The following is a 25063-nucleotide window of genomic DNA, read 5'->3' as shown; positions in this document are numbered from 1 at the left end:
TCTGCTCCTGTTAGTGATGTGATAGATTGGAAATTCAGAGAGAGACACATATTTTCAGACATAAGCAATGCTTGGTGTTGATAGACTATGTATATTTACTGCGAGGATTTTTCTTTTTTTCCTTTTAAAACATTGTTCCGGGTGGAGCTCTGAGCCACAGGAGGAGTGGTGCATGACTCTAGGCAAGCTGTTGTTATGAGCTCCCTGGCTTTGAAGAAAACCCAGATGTTGATGCTTCTTTGTGTGGTTTAGACAATAGGCAAGAAATCTCATTGCCGAAGTGGAGCCAATATGGTGGCTAAAAAGCAGGGACTAGCATGAGCTCCCTGCCAAGTCCCTCCAAAAACCTATAAAAAATGGCTCTGAACCAATTCTAGAACTGCAGAACCCACAAAATAGCAGAGGGAAGCAGCGCTGCAGCCCAGGACAGCCTGGATGATAGCTGGGTGAAGTCTATTGCGCACGGAGCTGGGAGCGGAGAGGAGTGGAGCAGAGCCCAGCGTGAGCTGTGCGGACCAACCAGACCAGGAGCCGGGTGGAGCGGGCCCTAGTGCCCTGAATCAGTGAGCTACGACAGTTGCCAGACTTCTCAACCCACAAACACCAAAGACAACAAGGAAGAACTGTAAAACCCACAAAATAGCGGAAGGAAGCAGGGCTCTAACTCAGGACAGCCTGGATGGTCTCTGGGTAAGGTCTATCATGCATGGAGCTGGGAGCGGAGAGGACTGGAGCAGAGCCCAGCATGAGCTGTGTGGACCAAGCAGACCAGGAGCTGGGTGGAGCGGGCCCTAGCACCCTGAATCAGTGAGTTGCGGCAGTTACCAGACTTCACAGCCCACAAATACCAAAGACAACAGAGAAGGTTACTGGGAAAAGCTGCTGGGGACAGGGTGATAGAGTTCGAGGTTCAGCCACCACTCCGGGGGCAGTGGAGGTGGGGCAGCTACAGAACTACAGCTGCAGTTGTTTCTAGCCCCAGGCCCACCTGGTGGGAGGAATTAAGTGGTGATCAGAGCAGGAGTGCAGAGCCTACTTTGCCCTGCCTGGATCTGGGTCCCAATCCTGGTTGGCAGTTCTTGGGGGAGAAGGAGTGCTGGTGTGGCAGAGCTTGATGTGAAGAAATAGCTCTGAAAATAGGAACACAGCCCCTCAAGCTTGGGACAAAGTACTCTCTAGTCTACAAGCAGTTGTACCCCAATGAAAAACTCAAGGGTCAAATAAGTTGGCTGGGAACATGGCCAGGCAGCAAAAACTCAACCAGATTCAGTTTCAGACTTTGGAGTCTTTCTTTGGTGACAAAGAAGACCAAAACATACAGACAGAAGAAGTCAACAAAGTCAAAGAGCCTACAACAAAAGCCTCCAAGAAAAACATGAACTGGTCTCAGGCCTTGGAAGAGCTCAAAAAGGATTTGGAAAAGCAAGTTAGAAAAGTAGAGGAAAAATTGGGAAGAGAAATGAGAAGGATGCTAGAAAACCTTGAAAAACAAGTCAATGACTTGCTAAAGGAGACCCAAAAAATTACTGAAAAATATACCGAAGAAAACAACACCTTAAAAAATAGACTAACTCAAATGGCAAAAGAGCTCCAAAAAGCCAATGAGGAGAAGAATGCCTTGAAAGGCAGAATTAGCCAAATGGAAAAGGAGGTCCAAAAGACCACTGAAGAAAACACTACCTTAAAAATTAGATTGGAGCAAGTGGAAGCTAGTGACTTGATGAGAAATCAAGATATTATAAAACAGAACCAAAGGAATGAAAAAGTGGAATACAATGTGAAATATCTCATTAGAAAAACCACTGACCTGGAAAATAGATCCAGGAGAGATAATTTAAATTTTATTGGACTACCTGAAAGCCATGATCAAAAAAAGAGCCTAGATATCATCTTTCAAGAAATTATCAAGGAGAACTGCCCTGATATTCTAGAGCCACAGGGCAAAATAGAAATTGAAAGAATCAGGGAACTGAGCCAAATACATAGGAATACAAGCCATTCCCCAATTGAGAAATGGTCAAAGGACATGAACAGGCAGTTTTCAGAGGAAGAAATTAAAGCTATCTATAGGCATATGAAAAAATGCTCTGGATCACTACTGATTAGAGAAATGCAAATCAAAACAACTCTTAGATATCACATCTCTCCTGTCAGATTGGCTAAAATAACAAAACAGGAGGATGATAAATGCTGGAGAGGATGTGGGAAAATTGGAACACTGTTACATTGCTGGTGGAGTTGTGAGATGATCCAGCCATTTTGGAGAGTAATTTGGAACTACGCCCAAAGGGCCACAGGAATGTTCATACCCTTTGACCCAGAAATACCACTTCTAGGATTGTATCCCAAAGAAATCACACAAGAGGGAAAGGGACCCATATGTACAAAAATATTTATAGCGGCTCTTTTTGTGGTAGCCAAGAATTGGAAATCAAAGGGATGCCCATCAATTGGGGAATGGCTGAACAAGCTGTGGTATATGAAGGTCATAGAATACTATTGTGCTATAAGAAATGGGGATGATATGGACTTCATAACAACCTGGAAAAACCTAGATGACATAATTCTGAGTGAGCAGAGCAGAGCCAGGAGAACATTATACACAACCACAGATATATAGATTCTGTGAGGACCAACCCTGACAGACTTCGCTCTTCTCAGCAACGCAAGGCACAAAGACAACTCCAAAGGACTCCCGATGGAGAATGCTATCTACATCCAGAGAAAGAACTATGAAGTTTGAATGCAGATTGAGGCACACTTCATGCTCGCCTTTTTTCCTTCTCTTTTGCTTTTATTTTTGGGTTTTTTTTTGTTTCTGTTTCTTCTTTCTCATGATTCATTCCATTGGTCATAATTCTTCTCCACAACTTGACTAGTATATAAATTAATTTAATGTGAAGTTATACGTGGTAGTTGTATGAGATTCCATGCCACCTTGGGGAGGGAGGGGGGAGGGAGGGGAGAAAATCTGGAACTCAAAATTATGTAGAACCGTGTGTTGTAAACTAAAAATAAAAAAAGAAAGAATCCACAGATTGCTTCCTCAAATAGATCCCAGAAAGAAATCTCCTTGGAATATTGTTGCCAAATTCCAGAGCTCCCAGATCAAGGAGAAAATTATGCAAGCAGCCAGAAAGAAACAATTTGAGTATTGTGGAAACACATGCAGAATAACACAAGATCTAGCAGCCTCTACATTAAGAGATCGAAGGGCTTGGAATATGATATTCTGGAGGTCAGTGGAGCTAGGATTAAAACCAAAAATCACCTACCCAGCAAAACTGAGTATCATGCTCCAAGGCAAAATATGGATTTTCAATAAAATAGAGGACTTTCAAGCTTTCTCAGTGAAAAGACCAGAGCTGAATAGAAAATTTGACTTTCAAACACAAGAATCAAGAGAAGCATGCAAAGGTAATTAAGAAAAAGAACAAGAAAAAGAAATCACAAGGGGCTTACTAAAGTTGAACTGTTTTATTTACATTCCTACATGGAAAGATGATGTGTATGATTCATGAGATCTCAGTATTAGGGTAGCTGAAGGGAATATGCATATATATATATATATATATAAGTGTATGTATGTGTGTGTGTATGTATATATGTATGTGTATATTACATATATATATGTATATATATATATATATGGAGAGAGAGAGAGAGAGAGAGAGAGAGAGAGAGAGAGAGAGAGAGAGAGAGCGAGCACAGGGTGAGTAGAAGATGAAGGGATGATATTTAAAAGAAATAAAATCAAATTAAGGGATGAGAGAGGGAGAAAGAGAGAGATAGAATGGGGTAAATTATCTTGCATAAAAGTGGCAAGAAAAAGCTGTTCTGTAGGAAGGGAAGAGAAGGCACGTGAGGGGGAATGAGTGAATCTTGCTCTCATCAGATTTGACCTGAGGAGGGAATACCATACACACTCAATTGGGTATCTTACCCCACAGGAAAGAAGGAGGAAGGAGATAAAAAAGGGAGGACAATAGAAGGGAGGGCAGATGGGGGGGGAGGTAATCAAAAATTTACTCTTTTGAAAAGGGACAGGGTCAAGGGGGAAAATTGAATAAAGGGGGATAGGATAGGAAGGAGCAAAATATAGTTATTCTTTCACAACATGAGTATTGTGGAAGGATTTTACATAATGACACGCATGTGGCCTATGTTGAATTGCTTGCCTTCTTAGGGAGGGTGGGTGGGAAGGGAAGAGGGGAGAGAATTTAGAACTCAAAGTTTTAAAAACAGATGTTCAAAAAACAAAAAAAAAATTTTTCGCTTGCAACTAGAAAATGATACACAGGCAATGGGGCATAGAAATTTATCTGGCCCTACAAGAGAAGAAGGGAAAGGGGGATGGGAGGGGAGTGGGGTGACAGAAGGGAGGGCTGACTGGGGAACAGGGCAACCAGAATATACGCCATCTTGGAGTGGGGGGGAGGGTAGAAATGGGGAGAAAATTTGTAATTCAAACTCTTGTGAAAATCAATGCTGAAAACTAAATATATTAAATAAACTAAAAAAAATGATAAAAAAACATCGTTCCAGGAGAGAGACATATAATAAATGCTTGTAAAAATAAATGAGCTCTTATTTAAAGCAACAAAGCCCGATCTACATCTTGCTGTCTGTCCTCCTGCCAAATTCACAATGAGGCTCTGTTCTTCTTCCCATCCCATTATTCGTGTTCTCTAAGAATGCTGCTCTGACTTTGTCCTCCTCCCTCCGTATAAACCCTCATAGCTATGCCCTGGAGCCTCAATCCACCCAGGCCCCCTCTTTCCTAGCCTCCTCTTCCCCTTCACTATCTTCTACCATGCCCCATGGGATTCTTTTTCCCTGCGGCAGATTCCCTTTTATCCTCCTCATCCTCAAAGAGAGATCCCATTTCTATGGGGCTTTAAGGAGCCCTGGGAGGCAAGAGGTAGAATTATCATTCCCATTTTATAGTTAGAGAAACTGAGGTTCAGAGAGGTTAAATGAGTTGTCCAGGGTCACAATATCAGAAGTAGGATTCAAACTTAGGTCTTTTTTGATTGCATGAAAGACATTCTTCTTTTGATCCAGGGCACTTCCCATCTCTTTCCTGGTTTTCATAACAGTTATTGACTATGACATATAATTCTGCATTTTTGACATGAGTGTGTGATATATACATACATATTATACACACACACACATGTTCTTGTTCTGTTCCTCTTGTTTCATGCATGCTAATCCTATCTCGCACACCAGAAGCAGCATGCTTAGGTGGGCAGAGTGATGGCCTTCGAGTCAGGAAGTCCCAGGTTCAAATCCCACCTCTGACACTTACTAATTATATGACTGTGGGAAAGTCACTTGACTTTTCTGAAGTCTAGTTTTATCCTCTGCTAAAGAGGAACCATAAGATCAAATGAAAAATCACTAGCTCACATTTTTATAGAGCTTGAAAGTTTGCTAAGTGTTGATCCTGTGAGGGTGGTAATTTTATTCCCATTTTATAGATGAGTACACTGAGGCTAAAATGGGTTAAGTGATTTGCCCACAGTCACACAGCTAATAGAGAAGCTAAGGCAGGATGAGAAGCCAGAGCTTCTGGACACTACAGATTCGGGGACCCTTTCCACTTTATGTATGAAATAATGTATAGAAAGGGTTTCGCAAACCTTAAAGCTGTATACAGAGGTCAGCTGTTACCATCATCATTTTTGTGGCCTTTGCCCCTTTCATCACCATCTCTCCAACTAGACCCTAAGCACTTCTGGGGGAGGGACTGTGTCCCTCCTTGCACAATCTAAGATCGAGAGAACTGAATCCGAGGCTGAAACATGAGACTGCTTCTCTAGTCTCTAATGGGGGGAGACACAGATCCCACTGGTTGACTCAACTCTCAGGTGAAGAAATTCCCTCTAACCAACCCAGGTCAGCACCTTCTCTGCATCTTAGAGCTTTAGAGAGTTGCCTAGAACATGCGTTTTCTTTGTCACCAAGTCAAAGTGTGGCCGCAATCAGATTAAAATATAATTGGGAAATGTTTTACAAAATAAAATTTAAAAACTACAACCTAGATAGTGTTAATTTGGGGTTTTCTAAGCCAACATGGGGTCCATTATTTCAGTCTGGTCCCCTTGGCTTAGAGCACTGAGAGAGTAAGTTATTTTCCGGGTCACACAATCAGTATATAGCAGAGGTGGGGTTTGAACCAGGTTGTCCTCGTTCTGAGCCTGGTTCTCATCCATATGTCATGATGCTTCTTATTCTGACCTAAGACATTAAGACTCAGAGGTTTGAGAATAACCAGAATCTCTGGACTATATGAAAGGCTGGAGTCTAAGTGACATGGAAACTTTTCTTTGGGGTCACAAAGAGCTTGTTAGCTTTTTCCCAGTGGAGATTTTTCCTTCACCCATTTGCCCACAGAGTCTCCTGTTCTTAAAAATCAATACCCCCTTAAAATCAAGGTAATCACTTGTAAGTTATCTCCTTCATCAATTAGTGAAAAAAAAGATAATTGGGAAGAGAGTGCCTCCAATATGCGTCCGTGTTAAGAAGGAAAACACCCCAAAACAAACCTTATGTTATGGTGGATGATATTACGTCTTCTCTCTCAAGTTTGATGCCAATTGCATTAGGAGACTTAATATTTACTGAATGGCTTATACAATAACAGCAACATCATAATGCAATCACCTTTGAAAGTCTTGAGAACTCTGATCAATACACTGACCAAATATGACTCCAAGGGAATGGAGATGAAGCATTCTAACCATCTCCCTACAGAGGGGTGATGAAACCCAGAGTGCGGAATTGAGGCAGACATTTTTGGACATGGTCAATGCGGGAACTTGTTTTGCCTGATTTTTTTTAATGGGGGAGAGGAATATGTGAGACAAAAAGATTTTTGTTAACAAAAGAAAGTTAAATTAAAAAAAATACTTATTGAGTATATCTGAAACTGGACTTTGACTCTTTAGAATTGTAAGCCGATCAGGACAGAGACAGAAAATGATGGCCCAAATGAAACTCATTTGTCTTTCTAAGGGTACCCTTCCTCTACAGTTCCCTATTTCTGTTGAGACCAACTGCCATCCTTCCAGTACCTTAGGTTCATAACTGTAGAGTCCTCTTTGACACCTTTCTTCACCTTCAATCATTATCTACTCACAGTAGCAAGCCCCAATTCAGGCCATTATCTCTCATCTAGACCATAGCAACAGCTTTCTAATGGGCATTTCTCCTTTCTCATTTATCCTTTGAAACTGTTGCCAAAATGATCTTCCTGAAGTACAGCTCTAGCCACATCATTCCCCTGTTTAAGTATCTTCAGAGGATTCCCACTGCCCCAGGTTCAAATAAACCTTTTTATCTTAGAAGCAAAGCCCTTTCCATATTTATTTCACATCTTGGTGTTCCTCCAGCTTCTCACTCAATTGCCAATCTCCATGATTTTGCACAGGCTGTCCAGAATACCCGGATCACCCTCTTCTTCCTCACCTCCATCTCTGTGTTTTTAGAATTCTTAGCTTCTTTCAAGGATATGCTTGGGAGCCACTCTTATGGGAAGCATTTATAGGTCCCTCAGTAGCATGTAAGATCCTTAAGGACAGTATTATCTTCATTCTTGTCTTTGTATCTACAGCACTTTGCACCAAGTAGGTGCTAAAAAAGTTAAATAAATTTCTGCACCCCTGATCCCAATATTAGCCCTTTTGTAAGTTTCCGTAAGGTCCTATTTTATTGAAAAATAGGTAGGTGGTGCATTGATTTTGCATCCATTGTTCTTTCTTTGTTTTCGAAGAGGACTAATGACATCATGGGGTGATGTTTTGACTTGCATGTGAATGGGATGTAAGTAAGGCAGAGTTGCACAAAGTTGCCAGCCTCACTCTCTCTTCCAGAGTCACTGAAGTCCAGTGGCAGTACAAACGTCGAGATGACCAGTGATAGGATGCAGGGGATGATCTTGGCATCTTCAATGTCTGACTAAGCTGTAAGTGCTCCACAGTGCCTGCTTCAGCCACCTTCATGGCCATTGGAGGAAATTGTTCTCATCTGCCCATTCTACCAGGGGGTATTCTTGGGGTAGACATCCCCCTAATTCACTGATGGGTTTGAGGCCTGTTGGTTACCTTTGGTCTGGTTTAGCTCATCTGCCAAAATGGTTTTACAGGGGTGCAGCTGCTGCTCATGCTACAGCTTCTTGGAGTTACAAGTGAGAGCTTTTCCCTAAAAGCCTATTGATACAGAAAATCCTGCTCTCAGTAGTATTCCTTTATCACCAATTTAAGTGAACAAGCATTTTGAAAGTGCCTACTATGTGCCAGCTACTGTGCTAAGCACAACAGACACAAAGAAAGGCCCACAGTCCTTGCTTTCAAGGAGCTCTTGGTCCATTGGGAAGAGACAACATACAAACAACTATGTACAAACCAGATATATACAGAATACATTGAAGATGACATTAGATGGAAGGAGCTAGCAGCTCCTTGGGAAAGGCTTCTTGTAGAAGATGGGGTTGGAGCTGAGATTTGAAAGAAGCCTAGGAAGCTGGGGAGAGGGGTGGAAGGAGAGAAGGAGGGAGAGGGAAAGAGAGAGGAGGGGGCAAAGAGAGGAAAGAAGGAAAGAAAGAGAGAGAGAGAGAGACGGACAGATAGACAGAGAGAGACAGAGACAGACAGACAGACAGACAGACAGACACACACACACACACAGAGCATCAGCCCATTCCAGGCATGGGGAACAGCCAGTAAAAATGCCCTGGGCTGGGAGATGGAAGGAAGGAAACAAGCACCTATTAAATGCCTTCTATGTGCCAGGCACTATGTTAATGCTTTATAAATATTATCTCACTTGATCCTCACAACAACCCTGGGAAGTAATTGCTCTTTTCATCCCCATTTTGAAACTGAGGACACTGAGACAGTCAGTAGTTGAGTGACTTGTCCAGAGTCACACAGCTAGTTAAGTATCAGAGGAAGGACTGAATTCAGGTCTTCCTGACTCCAGGCCACACGCTCTACTCGCTGTACCACCCAGCTGCCCTCATGTGCTAAAAACATCCAAATGAGAACCATCCCTGGACAATTTTGAGTCCTTCCCCCTCCCTCCATGACTTGTCTGACCACAGGGATTTAGAAAGAAGAAGAAAATCCCTGGAAATGCTTGAGGATTAAAAAAAAGAAAGGGAAAAAGTCACACCAGAGCTAAAACGGCCTGCTTTCCAGGGCATGTGGATCCAGGATTCTGCATTATTGTCTTTTTTCCCAGGACATTTTCTGAAGTGGAGATGACATCTCTCCAGATGTTTTCTGAGACATGTATTTTTAGATAAACAGAACAAAAAAATATAATGGAATGGTTCTAGTCTACAGCCAATTGAATGACCTTTGATGGTGCGGGGGAGTGGGAGGGGTTATATTGATAATTCCCCACTTGATGCCATTGGGTATCTTTGGGTGGGGGTACCCTCTTTTTGTTAGATCTCAGCATCTGGTGGGAGTCACAAATATTTGTCATGTTGATCAAAGCAATGATAGCCAGTGACCCCAAAGCATATGCTTTTATTCTACAGATCAGGTACTTCCTAATTTCTTTCTTACTGAATGTGATGTCACACACCCCAACTGTACCTGAGGAAGTGCCTGGGGCCAGGGAGGCATCAGAAGGCAACTTGGACAAAACAGCCTTCTAAGCAACAAAATCTCTGTCTCTGTCACTTGGCTAATAGCATGATGCTTTTTCTCATGACTAGGTCAGCCAAGGACATTGTTTATAATTCATTTAGCTGTTGGAACATTTATTTATTTACACATGTATACAACTATTTATATAACAAGCCTGGACATAGAGTAATAGCTGTCATTTCCTTAAGATAGCAATCTTAAATAATCATATCTATCTGTCTACATAAAACTGCTCTAAAATGTAAAATCTGATCGCTAAAATTTAGATCTTTCAAAATCAGAGCTGTAACAAAATTAACATGGTATTGACCTCAGGCCAAGAAATAGAAATAAGTGTTGGCGATGGAGGATAAGGAGGACTAATTCCTCACTTGGCCATGAAGGCATTCCTTTGGTGGCCACTAGTGGGCTATAGACAGAAGAAGACTTCTGAGTATGTCCCAGGTGAAAATCCTCTTTTCTCCTGACTTGTCTTAAAGCTATGGGAAAGTAAATATCTAATTGTCATAAAGCACTTTGAAGTTTGCTTGGCACTGTTCATTAAACATCACACTGGAGGCTCACAACAAGCCTAAGAAGTAGAGATTATTTCCATTTTGCTGATGAGGAAACCCAGGCTCAGGGTAGGTTGCCCCATGGCCAGAGGACAGCTTTAAGAGATCCTGGGAGGATTTGAATCTGGTTCTTCCTGAGCCTCCAGCCTAACATTCAAGCTACTCTTTACACCGCCTCTTAGACAACTTGGTAGTTATGTCTACAGGGGGAAAGACAGAGATCTAAGTTACTGTTCCATTGATTTGGACTGGTAGAGCAGCTTGGCATGGACATTTATTAAATGCTTACTATATGCCAGGCAGAGTGCTAAACACTGGCCACTCAAAAAAGCAAACAAGTCAGTTCCTGCCCTCAAGGAGCTTATTTACATTCCAAGGGGGAAAGAGAACACATGGCTTATAGTGCGGGACTTGAATTAAAATCCTACCCCTGAAACTGCCTAGCTGAGTGACTCTGGGCAAATCACTAAACTTCTGAGACTCAGTTTCCTCATCTGTAAAATGAGAGCGACAATAAAGCCTACTGAACAGGGCTGTTGGGAGGACCAGAGGAGCTAACATATGGAGAGCATTCTGCAAACACTACATTAAAGTGACATCAGACATTAGGTGACATTAATATCATTGTCCCTAATGTCAATGTTAAGTTCCTAGCAGTGGGACAAAGCAGTCAATCAACAGGCATTTATTAAGTGTCTGCTCTGCAATACAAGCACCCCAAAATAAAACAATCCCTAGGAAAGTCAGCTAACTTTACTGAGCCTCAGTCTTCTCATCTGTAAAATGGAAATGATACCACCTGTGGCACCTGCTCCACAGGACTGTTCTTGGGCTCCAGTTCAATAAAGTAATTAAAGTTCCTGCCATCTTCGGAGTGCCACAGAAATGCTAGTTACAATGATCTCCATTTGATGGAGCTATTAGGATTATCATAATTATTACCACTGCTGTTCCTAAGTAATATAATAATTATGAGAGCCAACATGTAGATAGCATATGAAGATTGCCAAGGCTCTTTGCACATATCATCCCACTTGATCTTCACAACAATCCAGTAAGATAAGGGCTATCACTATTCTCATTTTACAGGTAAAGAGACCGAGGCTCAGAGACTGTAACTTGTCCATTATTACACAGATGGTAAATGTCAGAGGCAGGATTTGAACCCAAGCCTTTCCGACTTCAAGGCCAACACTCTTTCTACTACAACCTGCTGCCTCATCAGAACAAAGACTCAGGCTTAGGTCCCAATTGTGCCCCATGGCACTCTCTGGGACACAGTTTCTTCATCTGTAAAATAAAGGAGTTAGACTCCACGGTCTTTAAATGACTCCAAGGCTGGGAAGAAGACCTGCCTCAACATTTCAGGTAAGGCAAGTACCCATCAGATTATAAGCTCCTGGAAGGCAGGGACTGTCTTTTTATTCATCATATTCCCAAGCACAGTGTAGTAGAGGCTTAATAAGTGTTCACTGGATGGAGAGAAAACAAAAGTCAAATGATTTGTTTGGCTTTAAAGAAGAAGTCCCCTCTATCTTTTAGCCCCAAAGCATCAGGTGTGCCCTCTGCCCTTGGGAGATGCGCTCACCTCTGTATGTAAGAGTTGTTCACTCCTCTATGATCCAGGTCGTGACTCAGGGCCGCGATGAGCAGAGCCAGGATCTCCAGGTCGGTCAGTTGGTTCTTTGCACAGAAAGAAACAACACAGAGAGAAAGAGGCATGAGCGCCAGGCACATCAGGCAGAAATCCAGTGGGATTTCACTGGGTTTTGTGGATGGGTGTGGATACATTTTGGATGATACGAGCCCAATATCTAGGCTATGTGCCCGTCACTTTGGCCCTAGAGCACCTTGGTACCATAAAACCATAAAACATGCTGCTGGGAATGAACTGGACACAATTCAGCCTCGTGGGGGGCTCCAGTTACAAATGGTCTTTACTGAAAGATGGAACTGGGGTCCCTAGGAACATCTGTCCAGCTTCTTCAGAACACCACGACGCTGGCATGCTAGGCAATCAACCTGGCCTCCATTAGCCAGCTGTGGGTTAGACACACATAGAGTACTTAGAATCACTGGGCTTTGCCCTGCTGCTCAGACACCCTGCCTCCCACTCCCACTGAATATGGCTGAGCTAGACTGTTAGGACCATAGGCTCATGTGAACGTTAACCTGAACAAGTCATGAAAAAAAAAGGAAATCTGACTGCCAAAAGGTATAAAAGGAAGGAAAATGGTTTTGTGAAATCTGGTTTTTAGGTCTTCCTCTATTATGAAAGATGAAAGAAAGCTTACTATCTTCAACTCTTTTCAGAGATGCAGCTAGCCCTAAAGAGATTTTACACAGGAAAAGTAACGTCATGAACTCTTGGATGTAAAGCTAGAGCAGATCTCTATTTCCAGGGGTAGGGAATCCAAGTTTGATCTTTTGGAATTTTAATCCATAATAAGCATTAACAGCACCCCTCCCCCACCGTTAGTAACTTTGAATAGCTTAAAAATGCACCAAGACATTTGGAACACTTTGTATAACTTTGGCTAGAAGCTAGAAAAGGAAAACTATTGTGGAGACATTTTATTTGAGTGTTTTGAAAACAATCCCTCTGGTAAAAACTAGCCAGTGAAAACAAGAAGTCTGTGAAACTAGAGATGGGGATAACTTCTCAGACTTTGAACAACACACACACACACACAATACACATATTTATGTATATATGGATTGCACACATATACATGCAAACATACGTGTGTGTGTATATATATATGTGTGTATGTGTGTATGTACACAAATGAAAAAGTGAGGGATCTCCATATTCTATTATTTTTCCTGTGTAAAAATCTATTTAAACAGTGTCTGGTACAGCTCTAAAAAAAAGAAAGCCAAACCTTTCTGCCACATTGTGGAATCAGACGCTACTTAGCCAGGCTAGTCAGTCCCTCCGAAGTTAGCAAGAAGAGACCAGAGGACCATTTAGATTTCAGCCTGGGAAGTAACTAGTCTGGAAACATGCCCCCTGTGGCTATGTGCTCTTCTAAAGTCTTCTGATCAGTCATCTCTGCCTGCTTCTTTGGTCAATCAGTGTGACCCTTAACCTCATTCTATTCAATAGTATTTGTAATGTTCATTTTTTTTAAACCAACAGGTTTCCTGCAGGAAACCAAGAAGGTGTCATCTTTGGGAATCAGAGAGCATAGAATTTGGAGCTCAAAGGGATCTTTGTGACACAGGTAATGAGGACCCCCTATATATGACATGTTGCTCACTAGGACAACACCATGCTTGGGCGTCAGTGGATGAGTGGCGTTATCAGTGCAGTGTGATCTATTACTCCTTGTATGGAAGTATGAAGACCTGTTATTCTCTGCGTTGGCTTTCTCACTCCCTTGTGCCCTTGCCCTGGTAGGTCCAGATTCCTAGAGACAGAACACCACCATATGGTCACACACAAACTCCCCCAGATGGTTACAATCAAACTCTCATAGAGTCCCAAGGGGAAGCCCATTGAAAATCCCGTTGGGAAACCCCTCCCTCTACTCATTCTCCAGCTCTTGTGCCCCACTGATGGATTTCCCATTAATCCAACCAGCCACTTAAAATATAACGTGTCCACCTGGTATGTGATACTTACACAACCAGTCACTCCCAATACTGAGAACTTTATTTTATGTTACTTTATTTTGGCATTTAGACTTGGCATTTCTATCACAGTCTGAGCCCATGGCTGAGTGACATGGAAGCTCTGACTTACTCTGCTTCAATCCTGGGCCAGTGTGACTGTCCTTTGGCAGCCTGTTGGCCCTCTGTATCAAAATATTCATCTCTAATAGCAGCCATGGCTTAAATCCTTCAACAGCTGATTCAAATCTTTTACACAGAGACACTTTTAGCCTTAAAAGGACAGGGTCATTTATGTAGAGTTGGAAGAGACCTTGGAAATCATTCAGTCCAACCCTCTCACTTTATAGATGAGGAAACTGAGGCACACATTTATTTCTTTATGCATTTTTTAAAAAAGAGCCTGAATAACACAGTGATAATAGCCATTTCCATAAGATAACTATGTTCTGTAATAGTATCTACCTGTATGAAACTGCCTCTATAATATAAAATCTGACTTTTAAAGCCTAAGCTTTTTAATCAGAGTTGTTATAAAATCAATGTGTGGTTTGTTTTCAATTCAGAGGACTGAACTCATCCAGGATCACACAATTATTAAGCGACAGAACCAGGATTCAATCATTTCCCAGGGTCCTCATTTTATCGATGAGGAGGCCGAAGATCAGAAGGTGAAGGACCTTCATGGTGATGGGACCAGTGCTTGATTCCAAGTCTCTCCATTTCCAGGCCGGCATCCCTGACCCCTTGCAGGTTGAGAATAAAGGAGGGGAGATATGTCACTTTTGCCTATTAACACCATTAATGCTGCTCTCTATTGCCAATTAGGGCAGCTAGATGGCACAGTGGATAGAATGCTGGCCCTGGAGGCAGGAAGACCTGTATTCAAATTTAACCCCAGACACTTACTAGCTATGTGACCCTGGGGAAGTCACTTCACTTTGTTTCCTCAGTTTCCTTATCTATAAAATGAGCTGGAGAAGGAAATGGCAAACCACTCCAGTATCTCTGCCAGGAAAACCCCAAATGGTGTCAGGAAGAGTTGGACATGACTGAAAACAACTAAACATAACAATGGTCAGTTATCATTCTGCAGGGTGTGCATGAGGGTGTTACACGAAACCAGTGCCTTTTCTGAAAGGTCATTTTAATAAATGGCCCATGATCTGCACGGGAGAAAAGCACCCCCAAACGGGTGAAATCAGAGAACTCGGAAATATGGATCCTCTGTATACAAGGAAAGAACAGTTACAATGAGGTTACAAGTTGCTGTTTTGTTCTTCCTTGGACAACAATGAAAACGGAAGAACTTGAGAGTATCCCAGTGCCTCCAGTTTGGAAGAGACCCCCGGGGCACGAAACAACCACTTTTACAACACACTCAGTGGGTGGATGACCAGCTTCTGCTTAAAGATGTTCACGGAACAGAAACCTGTCACCCCCCAATTCCAGCTCTGGAGAGCTCTAATTATTAGGACAACTACATGGCCCAGTAGCTACAGTGCTTGGCCTCTAGTCAGGAAGACCTGAGTGCAGATCTGCCCTTACTAATTGGGTGACCCCAGGCAAGTCACTTTACCCTGTTTGCCTCAGTTTCCTCACCTGTTAAATGAGATGGAGTAGGAAATGGCAAATCACTCCAGTATCTTTGCCATGAAGACTTTGACATGAAGAGTCAGACATGATTGAAACAACTGACCCACAACTGTTAGGAAGTTTTCTGGACATCACGCCTACATTTGCCTCTCAAAACATCTCCACTCCTGGTTCTGGCCTCTGGGACCAAATAAAACAAGTCTAAACTCTCCTTCCAGTGTCAACCTTTTAAACCTTTGAAGGAAGTGATCACATTCCCCAAGTCTTCTCCAGTCGGATCAGTTCCTTCAAGTGATGCTCCTAAGGCAAGAATATGAGGGCTTTCTCAGTCTTGGAATATAAGCAGAATGGACTAAACGACCTTTTCAGTGTTGGCATTGAAAACAAAACAAGACACAGGTATGATCTTGAACCATATGAGAAGAGAGGGGGCACCTACCTGAATTCTGCCTGACTTTAAGGCAGCAAACATGCACTGGGCCGTGTTAAAGGCATGCCTCCAATTGTGGTAGGCTACATTCTTCCGATAATTCTTTTTGATGCTTAGAATCCACCTGCAAAGAACCTTGAGAGGAAACAAAGTATAATTTGGTTACATTCATAGTTACACATTCTGTCGGACTTTCTCTTTGTGTCTCTCTGCGTCTGTCTCTCTTTTCTCCTCCCCTTCAACCTACTTCCCTAGAGATTATGTGCCCATGTTATCTTGTACAAGAGATCCCAAAATAAAGGCATATCTGGAAGCCCCTAGCAGTACCCAAGAAGAGGGTAAGCCCTCAAACCCCCATCCATTTGCCCTGTCCACTTGACACCATTGGGAAGGTGTTTATACACCGAGTTAGGTGAAGAGATCGTCAGGGGAATAATGGTGGGTAGAATACCACCATGACCACGGGGTTCAAAACTGTCCAATCAACAATAAAAGAAACTAAGGCAGAGCTCTAAGCCAATAGCACTTTATTAAAGGTTCTCTGGTCCCCTCCAGTGAAGTGGACCTCAGATCTTCCTCATGACTGGAGATTTCTCCTCTCTCCAGGGCCTTAGTTTTACTATGCTTGATACCCAGAGATGCAGCAAAGGCAAAGTAAACTACAGAATCTCATTGGCTTGATAGACCTAGCTCTTATTTTATTTCTCTTAAATTTATTTGCTTTGAATTTTCAATATTCACTTTCTGAGATTGAGTTCAATTTTTTTCCCTCTCCCTCCCTTCCCCCCTTCCCAAGATGGCACAGGCTAATATAGGCCATACAGGTACAATCATATTCCCACATTAATTATGTTGTGAAGAAGAATCAGAACCAAAGGGAAAAACCATGAGAAAGAAAAAAACAAAAAAAGAGAGAAAATAGTATGCTTTGATCTGCATTCAGACTCCATAGTTCTTTCTCCATTTTCCATCTTTAGTCTTTTGGAATTGGATAGATCTAGCTCTTGACCCTCCTGGAAGGCCAGAAATGATGCATCAGCCCGAGAAGACACGTGATAGGCAACACAAGGGTCATGCCTGCTGACTAAGTGGTCATAAGACAGGTACCTCCTCATGTTAGGGAAGAGAGGGTGGTCTGGGGGTAAAAAAATAAGTTGGGAGACTTTCCATATGATTTCAAGACATCCCACCCATGCTGGCTTTGGTCATAGTGATTAGATAAAAGTGGGCAGAGGTCTGGAGTCCTGCCATCCTCTTGCCCACACTGGCCTTCGATCTACAGGATTCTCTTTGGTCTTACAGGCCAAAAGTCTGGAGGTCCTCTGGTCAGCATTCTGGTGGTTAGGCAAGTAAATTTTATAACAGTTTAGTGAACTTATAGCTTGTAGTTTAAAGTTTGGTGTCTATTATAAGAAAAAATCTATCTTATCTATTTATCTCTAAATTCTTATCGTAGAATTGGTTGACTAGACTGACTAAATATATATTAATAGAGAAGTGTAACACTCATAATCACCATCCCTATAACATCCCACTTAACCAAATAATACTGATTAGGCTAAAACAGGGGTACATAAATCACTCTCCTCACCACCACCATGGGTTCTAGGTCTCTCTACTCTCAAGCTTCTTCTAATTGGGTTCAACAGTGTGGTGCAGTGGACAGAGTAGCCCACCACTCTATTACTCACTGAGTAACCTCGACCAGGGCCCTCTCTGGACTTCCTTGGTTTCACAGGAATCTAGATTTAGAGCAAGATGGACACTCAGAGACAGAATAAGTGACTTGCCCAAGGTCACACAGGTATAGAGTGGCACAGCCAGGATCTGATGCTCCAGTCCAACCTACTCATTTTTCAAAAAGGGAAACCAAGGTGTACAAAGATGTGCTTTCCCAAGGTCACATGGATAAACAGAGGCAGAGCCAAGATTTGAACCTAAGCCCTCAAACTCCAAATCCACTGCTGTTTTCCTTGAACCATATTTCCTCCATAAGGTAAGGAGGCTGTAGCTAATGATCTCTAGCCAAAGCTGAAACCTAGGGTTTTTATGAAATGTTGCACTGTACACACCCATCAGAGTTATTGCCAGTTTACAATGAAAGGATTTTATTCCTGTGCAAAATAAATCCTCAAAGACTCTATTTAAAAAGCATTTTTAAAGATGGAAAATAAAATCTGTTCAAAGTCTTGCAACTTGGGTCTATTTCAACCTTTACATGGTATTCTCCATAAAATTTCCAGTTACTGGGCACAAGTCTGGTTATTCCATTGATGGTGTCTTCACAGCTTTTCTCGGTCCTTGAATGTGCAGGATCAGCCACGTCCTCTGTGAAGTGAGGACATAAAGAGGCCTCCTTTATGTGCCTCAGGTGCCCCAGATACCCAGAACACCCACTGCTCTGTGGGATGTGAAAAGACAAACCTTTCAGAGCTTCAGAGGGAAAAGCTATCCCTTGGACAATTCTCAACCCAGTGAGGATGATGGCAGGCAGAGCCCCACAGGGCAGCTCTCCCTCCGTCAGTGGCACAGGAAGCCAGATGTTCTTTATGGTCTGATATTCCCTATTCCCATTAGGTCCCATTGGTATCATTCTCCCACTGAGATCATTCCCCAACTCTGCTGATGAGAGGATGGGCAATAAGACCCCACTGGCCCCTGGCCCTTTAAAGACTGCTAGGTTGGAGTTGCAGGCTCAGGGAGTACCTTCCAAACCTATCCCACAAAGGCGGTTTGTGAAGTGGGTTTGGTCCTAGATCAGAGATTCTTAATGTATATGTGTGTGTGTGTGTGTGTGTGTGTGTGTGTATGTGTGTGTGTACGCGCACATGTATGTGTGTGTCCATGTTTGTGTGCATGTGCGTGTGTGTGCATATGTGTAATGCGTGCACACACGTGTGTGTGTGTGTGTGTGTGTGTCCTGCGAATCTTGGGCAGTTTGGTGAAGCCCATGGACCCCTTCTCAGAGTAATGTTTTTAGATGTATAAAATAAAATATATAGAATTAAAAAGAAAAACAATTCTATTGAAATGCATGTGTCAAAATATATGTAAAAAATAAGTTCATACACCCCAAGCTAAGGATCCCTGTATCTTGGGTGTCACTTTGTGAGTTGGGTTACTAATTCCATTTTGGATTACTTGATCATGGTGATAGTAGTCCAGAGGAAAGCATCCCTGGGATGCTTATCCTCTAAGGATAAGAAAGGTAAGACCAGTCTCCTTGGGAGGACTTAAAGCTAGGGCTGGGAAGTTTGTTTGAAGGGGTTGGAGAAGAAAAAAATAGCCTGGGGCAGCATGCTGTGTGGTGTTCTAGAAACTTCTTGTTCTAAAAGAAAGAAGCATAGGAAATAAACATGATGACCTGGAGACTGATTTATGGATTCAAACATTTAGAGCAATCTGCAAACACCTTGAAGTACATGTGATATTGGAGGGCACCCAAAATGACATTCAGAAGCCAAAATTCTCTTAGACTTGTTTCTTTTCCTTCTATGACAGAATTTTTAGCCATGGCAACCAAAAAAATAGAGAGAAATGCAAAATAACCCTCAGTTCTGGTTGCCCCACTTCTGCCTCTGCAATGATGGTGGCAGAGCAGGGGAGGCAGGAGGTATTAAGAATCAGAGGGTTCTTCTACCCCAGTGGGAAGGCAGCATGACTTAGTAGCCAGAGTGCTGGGCTTGGAGTCAGGAAGACTTGGGTCCACAGGCGCCATTAGCTAGTGATGATCAGCCATGAGAGCTAGGCAGTGATGATAGAAGGCACCATGCAGAGGGGGCACTCAGCTCTGCCGATCTGATGCCAGTCTGGTAAATAGAGAGATCCACTTCTTCCCATGCCTTCTGTCTTGGCATGGATGGAAAGACTGGACAGCTATTCCCCAGAAATAGCACCAGAAGAAGACTGGGACTAGAAAGTAGAGCTTTGGGGAAATTCCAGGCCAACATCATGAGGGGAAAAGTCTTGGGGTTTGAAGATTTTTTGTTGTTTTTCTTTACTACTCATGGAAAAGAGGCAGATTTGGGAAATATGCATAAGGCTAAAAAGATGGAATCTGAGGAAAAGATTTTGATTTCTGGAGCACAGTTGGAAATATAAGAATGATGGGCTCCTGGATGGAGATGGAGTACACTTAACAAAGGCCAGTAAAAATCGGTTTGGTTGGAGACCTGCAAATCTAAGCAGAAATTGGAGAACAGGGTGGTGAGAATAGCTTGTATGAATCCATATGGTCAAATATCATATAGAATACGACCCTGTTGAAGGCTTTGAAAGCATCACTGTCCTTACAGTCACCCGGGTTCACAACCTCGTTGTATTCCCAACTCCATTCCTCCCCTCACATCCCATTAGTTTCCCATATCTTACTGTTTCGACCTCCATAATATTTCTCATAAACTTCCCCTCTTCTCTATTTACATAGCCCCGATGCTAGTACAGGCCCTCACTGCATCTTATCTGGACAACTGACTCTTAATGACTCTTCCTGACTTGTCTTTTCCCCATTCCAATCCATACTTCACCCAGCTGCCCTGATCAAGAAACTCCAGTTTAGATAGAACAGGCATCCCATTACCTCTTAGGATCCAATAGAAACTGGCATTTAAAGCCCTCCACACAGAGTTCATGATGAAGAAGATAAAAGCCAACCACCGATGGCTGTGTACCCTAGATAGAAGAATGGATTTCAAAAGGGTTCAGAGAAAAAAAGAGGCAGGATTCCATGGCTTACTATTTTTGGGGGGAAGTTGGCCCAAGAGGAATCAAAAGCTCTGATAGGCACAGTGGTTTGGCTAAGGAGAAAAGAAAGGGGGAGGGGATTTTTCAAAAGAGACTGATATGGCTACCCATTGACCAGCTCAGATTTTTAAAGAGATAGATGTACAGAAGAGGGAAGGAGGTCAGGTAATGGAAGATGAATATAGCAGTGCGGTGTGGACCAGAGGAAGAATGACCAGAGATGGAAACCTGGAGTGAGCTGAGGCTGGCAGTGAGGTTAACTTTAAAACAGCAGCAGCAGCAGCAGCAGCAGCAGCAACTATGCTAGCATAAGGGAAAGAGGAAAGAACAGTTAAAGGCTGGGGTTCAAGATGAGTGGAAGAATGACAATGGAGAAGAACCTAACCAAAAATGCTCTCCTGGATGACAAGAGGTGCTGGCTTATTATACAAAATGAAAGAGATGACAGTTAATCATCAAGCACTGGTGAAGCACCTATTACAAAAGCTAAGCCATCCCTCTACTCTGCCCTGGTCAAACAACATGTGGATGTCATGGGAGGGCATGTGGAGGGTGGGGGGCAGCAGTAGAGTTGGGGCCCCACATGGAAGAGGGTTGGGTTGGTTCTCTCTGGCGCTAGAGGGCTGACCAGGAACTAAGGAGAGGAGTTGCTGAGAAGTGGGCTTAGGATCGATATCAGAGGAAAAAACAGACAAACAAAATCTTTCCAACAATCAGCACTCCAAAATAAGGGTAGTAATAGCAACACCCAGCTTTTATACGGGGCACCTAGGGGGCGCCATAGTGCACAGACCACTGGGCTCATCTTCCCGAGTTCAAATCTAGCCTCAGACATTTACTAGCTGTGTGACCCTGGCCAAGTCACTTCACCTTGCTTGCCTCAGTTTTCTCATCTGTCAAATGAGCTGGAGAAGGAAATGGTAAACCACTCCAGTACTTCTGCCAAGAAAACCCCACATGGGGGCATGGAGAGTCAGAAGTGACCGCATTGACTGAACAGCAGCAACAAGAACAATAGTCAGTGGCTGCTCATGAGAGGCCATGTGATGCGGTCAGGAGGACTTGGTTTCCCATCCTGTCTCAGACACCTGGCTGGATCGCTTCCTCTCTGGGCCCCAGTTGCCTCGCCCATAAGTGAGGGGTTTGGACTTGATGACCTCTCAGGCCCTTTCCAATTCTAAATAAATAATTTGTGATTTGGATGAGAAAATACCAGGTATTGTATTGTTACTGTGGGGGAAAGACAGCAGACAGAGAGCATGCAGCTGTAGATCTGAAAGGGCTTGGAGGGCGTAGCTCAAGATACAGGTACCTCGATGTTCCCAAGATACTTAATTTGTTGGCACTCCCCCTTTGCTCATGTCCCACCCATACTTTCCTTAGGAAGGAGGCGGTCTTTATGAGTTGCTATGGCCCAAATTAATCAACTAAAGGCAAGTCCTGGTGATGGGCCTCTCCAAATATGCTGAATCAGATATAGGAAGACACAGACTGAGGCCTTTGTTAGTCCTATATGCTGAGCCCTTACAGGTCACATGGTTCACTAGACTTGGGCTCAAGGGCAGTGGAGAATCTGGAGTTAAAGCCAAGTCATGATGAGGCTATCCAAAGGCTAGGTGACCTTCTTTTCCAGCTTTTTCCTTAGTTACTATCTCCTTGAATGGCTTATCCTTTGCTCTGGTATTCTTTTTCCTTGGCCATGCCTGCTACTCTCAATCGATCAGCATCCATTTACTAAGGGCTTACTACATGCCAGGATTAACATATACGCAGTGGGAAAAATGACCTGTAAAATGATGAGTTTGAGGGTATGCACTGTGGAGCAGTAATAGCTCACCACCTCTGGAGCGAGTCCAAGAGGTCTTCCTTCAAGAGGTGAATGTAGGATGACCTTTTGAAGATATGTTAGCCGGAGGAACAAGAGAAGACACTAACTAGCCAAGACTGCACATGTGAATAGGGAAAATGGGAAAGAGTGAATTCTGTTTGTATTGGTTCAGTTGTACTAGAGAGAATGGAGAAGGTGGGAACCTGTTGAGATAGTAAGGTGAGAGAGAAGCTTTGGAGGAGTCTAAGGATCTTAGGCCTTGGAAAAACAGCCAATAGTAAAGAATAGGAAGTTCTGGGGTAGGACCAAGCTAAAATTTTAGAATCTAATGAATGAGAGGGATTATTATTCTATCATATTAATAATGAATTATTAAGTTGGGATCCAGGTTTTTCTTCTCAGGTTCCTCATTAAGGCCCAACTCTTATTAAAGTCAGTCTCTGAAGGACTTATCCCTCAAGCAATATGCTCTTTCATCTTGGGCAGGACCTCACCCAACTAGGAAATCTAATATCTGTTTATAGAATAACTGGAATCCAGCCTGGGCAAGTCCTTACCCTGAGGAAGGAGCCCCTGTCTTTGAACCCCTCCAGTAGAGTTTAGGGTGACCCAGTTCATGGAGAATAAAGCCAACCAGAGTGGTCTGAGTGGACATGGCCTGCCCTGTCCAGATTTCTGGAGGTGGCTGAGTCTCATGATTAAGCCAGGCTCTCAGTTAGGAGGAACTGAAGATTTTTAGCCCATGTCCTCATTAAATGTCTACATATAAGGCTTGATTTTCATTTGTCAAGGGAATTCCCTTTGAGAAAGGTTATTTAAAGCTTTCAGGGTCACCATTGGGCATTTTTGGTTACTTAGAGAAACCATTGACTATCAGTTTATTGATTTCCTTTTTTTTCAAAATATAAATCCAGATGGCAGCTGGAAAGCAGGGACTTGCATGAGGTCCCCCCCATGTCCCTCCAAACACCTATAAAAAATGGCTCTGAACAAATTCTAGAACTTCAGAACCCACGAAATAGCAGAGGGAAGCAGGACAGCCTGGATGGTCATGGGGTAAGGTCTAGTGCACGAAACTGGGAGCAGAGGGGAGCAGAGCTCAGCTGAGCCACTCCTGGAACAACCAGACTGGCAGCAGAGTGGAACAGGCCCTAGCACCCTGAATCAGTGAGCTGTGGGGGTACCACACTTCTGAACCCACAAACACCAAAGAGAACAGAGAAGGTTAGTGGGAAAAACTGCAGGGGACAGAGTGAAAGGAGTTGGCAGTTCAGCCACCGCCCCGGGGGCAGCAAAGGTGATGTAGCTCTGAGGCTGCTTACAGAGCTACAGCTGCAGTTGCTTCGCACCCCAGGCCCACCTGGTGGGAGGAATTAAGCGGCGGATCTCAGCAGGAGTGCAGAGCAAGCTTAGATCTGAGTCCCATCCTGTTGGCGGTTCTTGGGGGAGGAGTAGCACTGGTGTGGCAGAACTTGCTGTGTAGAAATACCTCTGAAAACAACAGTACAGCCACTCAAGCTTGAGACAAAGTACTCTATACTCTACAAGCAGTCATACCCCAACGAAAAACTCAAGGGTCAAGTAAGTTGGCAGGGAACATGGCCAGGCAGCAAAAACGGACTCAGATTCAGCCTCAGACTTTGGAATCTTTCTTTGGTGACAAAGAAGACCAAAACATACATCCAGAAGAAGTCAACAAAGTCAAACAGCCTACATCAAAAGTCTCCAAGAAAAATATGAATTTGTCTCAGGCCATGGAAGAGCTCAAAAAGGATTTGGAAAAGCAAGTAAGAGAAGTAGAGGAAAAATTGGGAAGAGAAATGAGAGAGAAGCAAGAAAACCATGAAAAACAAGTCAATGACTGGCTAAAGGAGACCCAAAAAATACTGAAGAAAATAACACCTTAAAAAATAGACTGACTCAAATGGCAAAATAGCTCCAAAAAACCAATGAGGAGAAGAATGCCTTGAAAGGCAGAATTAGCCAAATGGAAAAAGAGGTCCAAAAGACCACTGAAGAAAATACTACCTTAAAAATTAGATTGGAGGAAATGGAAGCTAGTGACTTTATGAGAAATCATGATATTCTAAAGCAGAACCATAGGAATGAAAAAATGGAAGACAATGTGAAATATCTCATTGGAAAAACCACTGACTTGGAAAATAGATCCAGGAGAGATAATTTAAAAATTATTGGACTACCCGAAAGCCATGATCAAAAAAAGAGCCTTGATATCATCTTTCAAGAAATTATCAAGGAGAACTGCCCTGATATTCTAGAGCCACAGGGCAAAATAGAAATTGAAAGAATCCACTGATCGCCTCCTGAAAAAGATCCCAAAAAGAAAACTCCTAGGAATATTGTCACCAAATTCCAGAGCTCCCAGATCAAGGAAAAAATACTGCAAGCAGTCAGAGAGAAACAATTTCAGTATTGTGGAAATACAATCAGGATAACACAAGATCTAGCAACTTCTACATTAAGGGATTGAAGGGCTTGGAATATGATATTCAGGAGGTCAATGGAGCTAGGATTAAGACCAAGAATCATCTATCCAGCAAAACTGAGTATCATGCTCCAAGGCAAAATAGGGATTTTCAATAAAATAGAGGACTTCCAAACTTTCTCAGTGAAA

At 42.9% G+C, this 25063-nt stretch overlaps 1 protein-coding gene across 4 annotated transcripts in view; it reads right to left on the bottom strand.

The window, feature by feature from the left end:
* Positions 1-25063, bottom strand: part of PDE5A (phosphodiesterase 5A) — a 190340-nt gene that overhangs the window by 28268 nt on the left and 137009 nt on the right. For all 4 annotated transcript variants that reach the window (XM_036763181.1, XM_036763184.1, XM_036763182.1 and 1 more), the window contains exons 13-14: positions 15867-15992; positions 11805-11899 (exon numbers count right to left, since the gene is read on the bottom strand). In XM_036763181.1, the coding sequence (XP_036619076.1) occupies positions 11805-11899; positions 15867-15992 (221 nt within the window). The remainder of the gene's footprint in view (positions 1-11804; positions 11900-15866; positions 15993-25063) is intronic.

Source organism: Trichosurus vulpecula, chromosome 6, assembly GCF_011100635.1.
Source record: "Trichosurus vulpecula isolate mTriVul1 chromosome 6, mTriVul1.pri, whole genome shotgun sequence".
Lineage (NCBI taxonomy): Eukaryota > Metazoa > Chordata > Mammalia > Diprotodontia > Phalangeridae > Trichosurus > Trichosurus vulpecula.
This window is presented reverse-complemented; position numbering and strand designations above follow the sequence as displayed.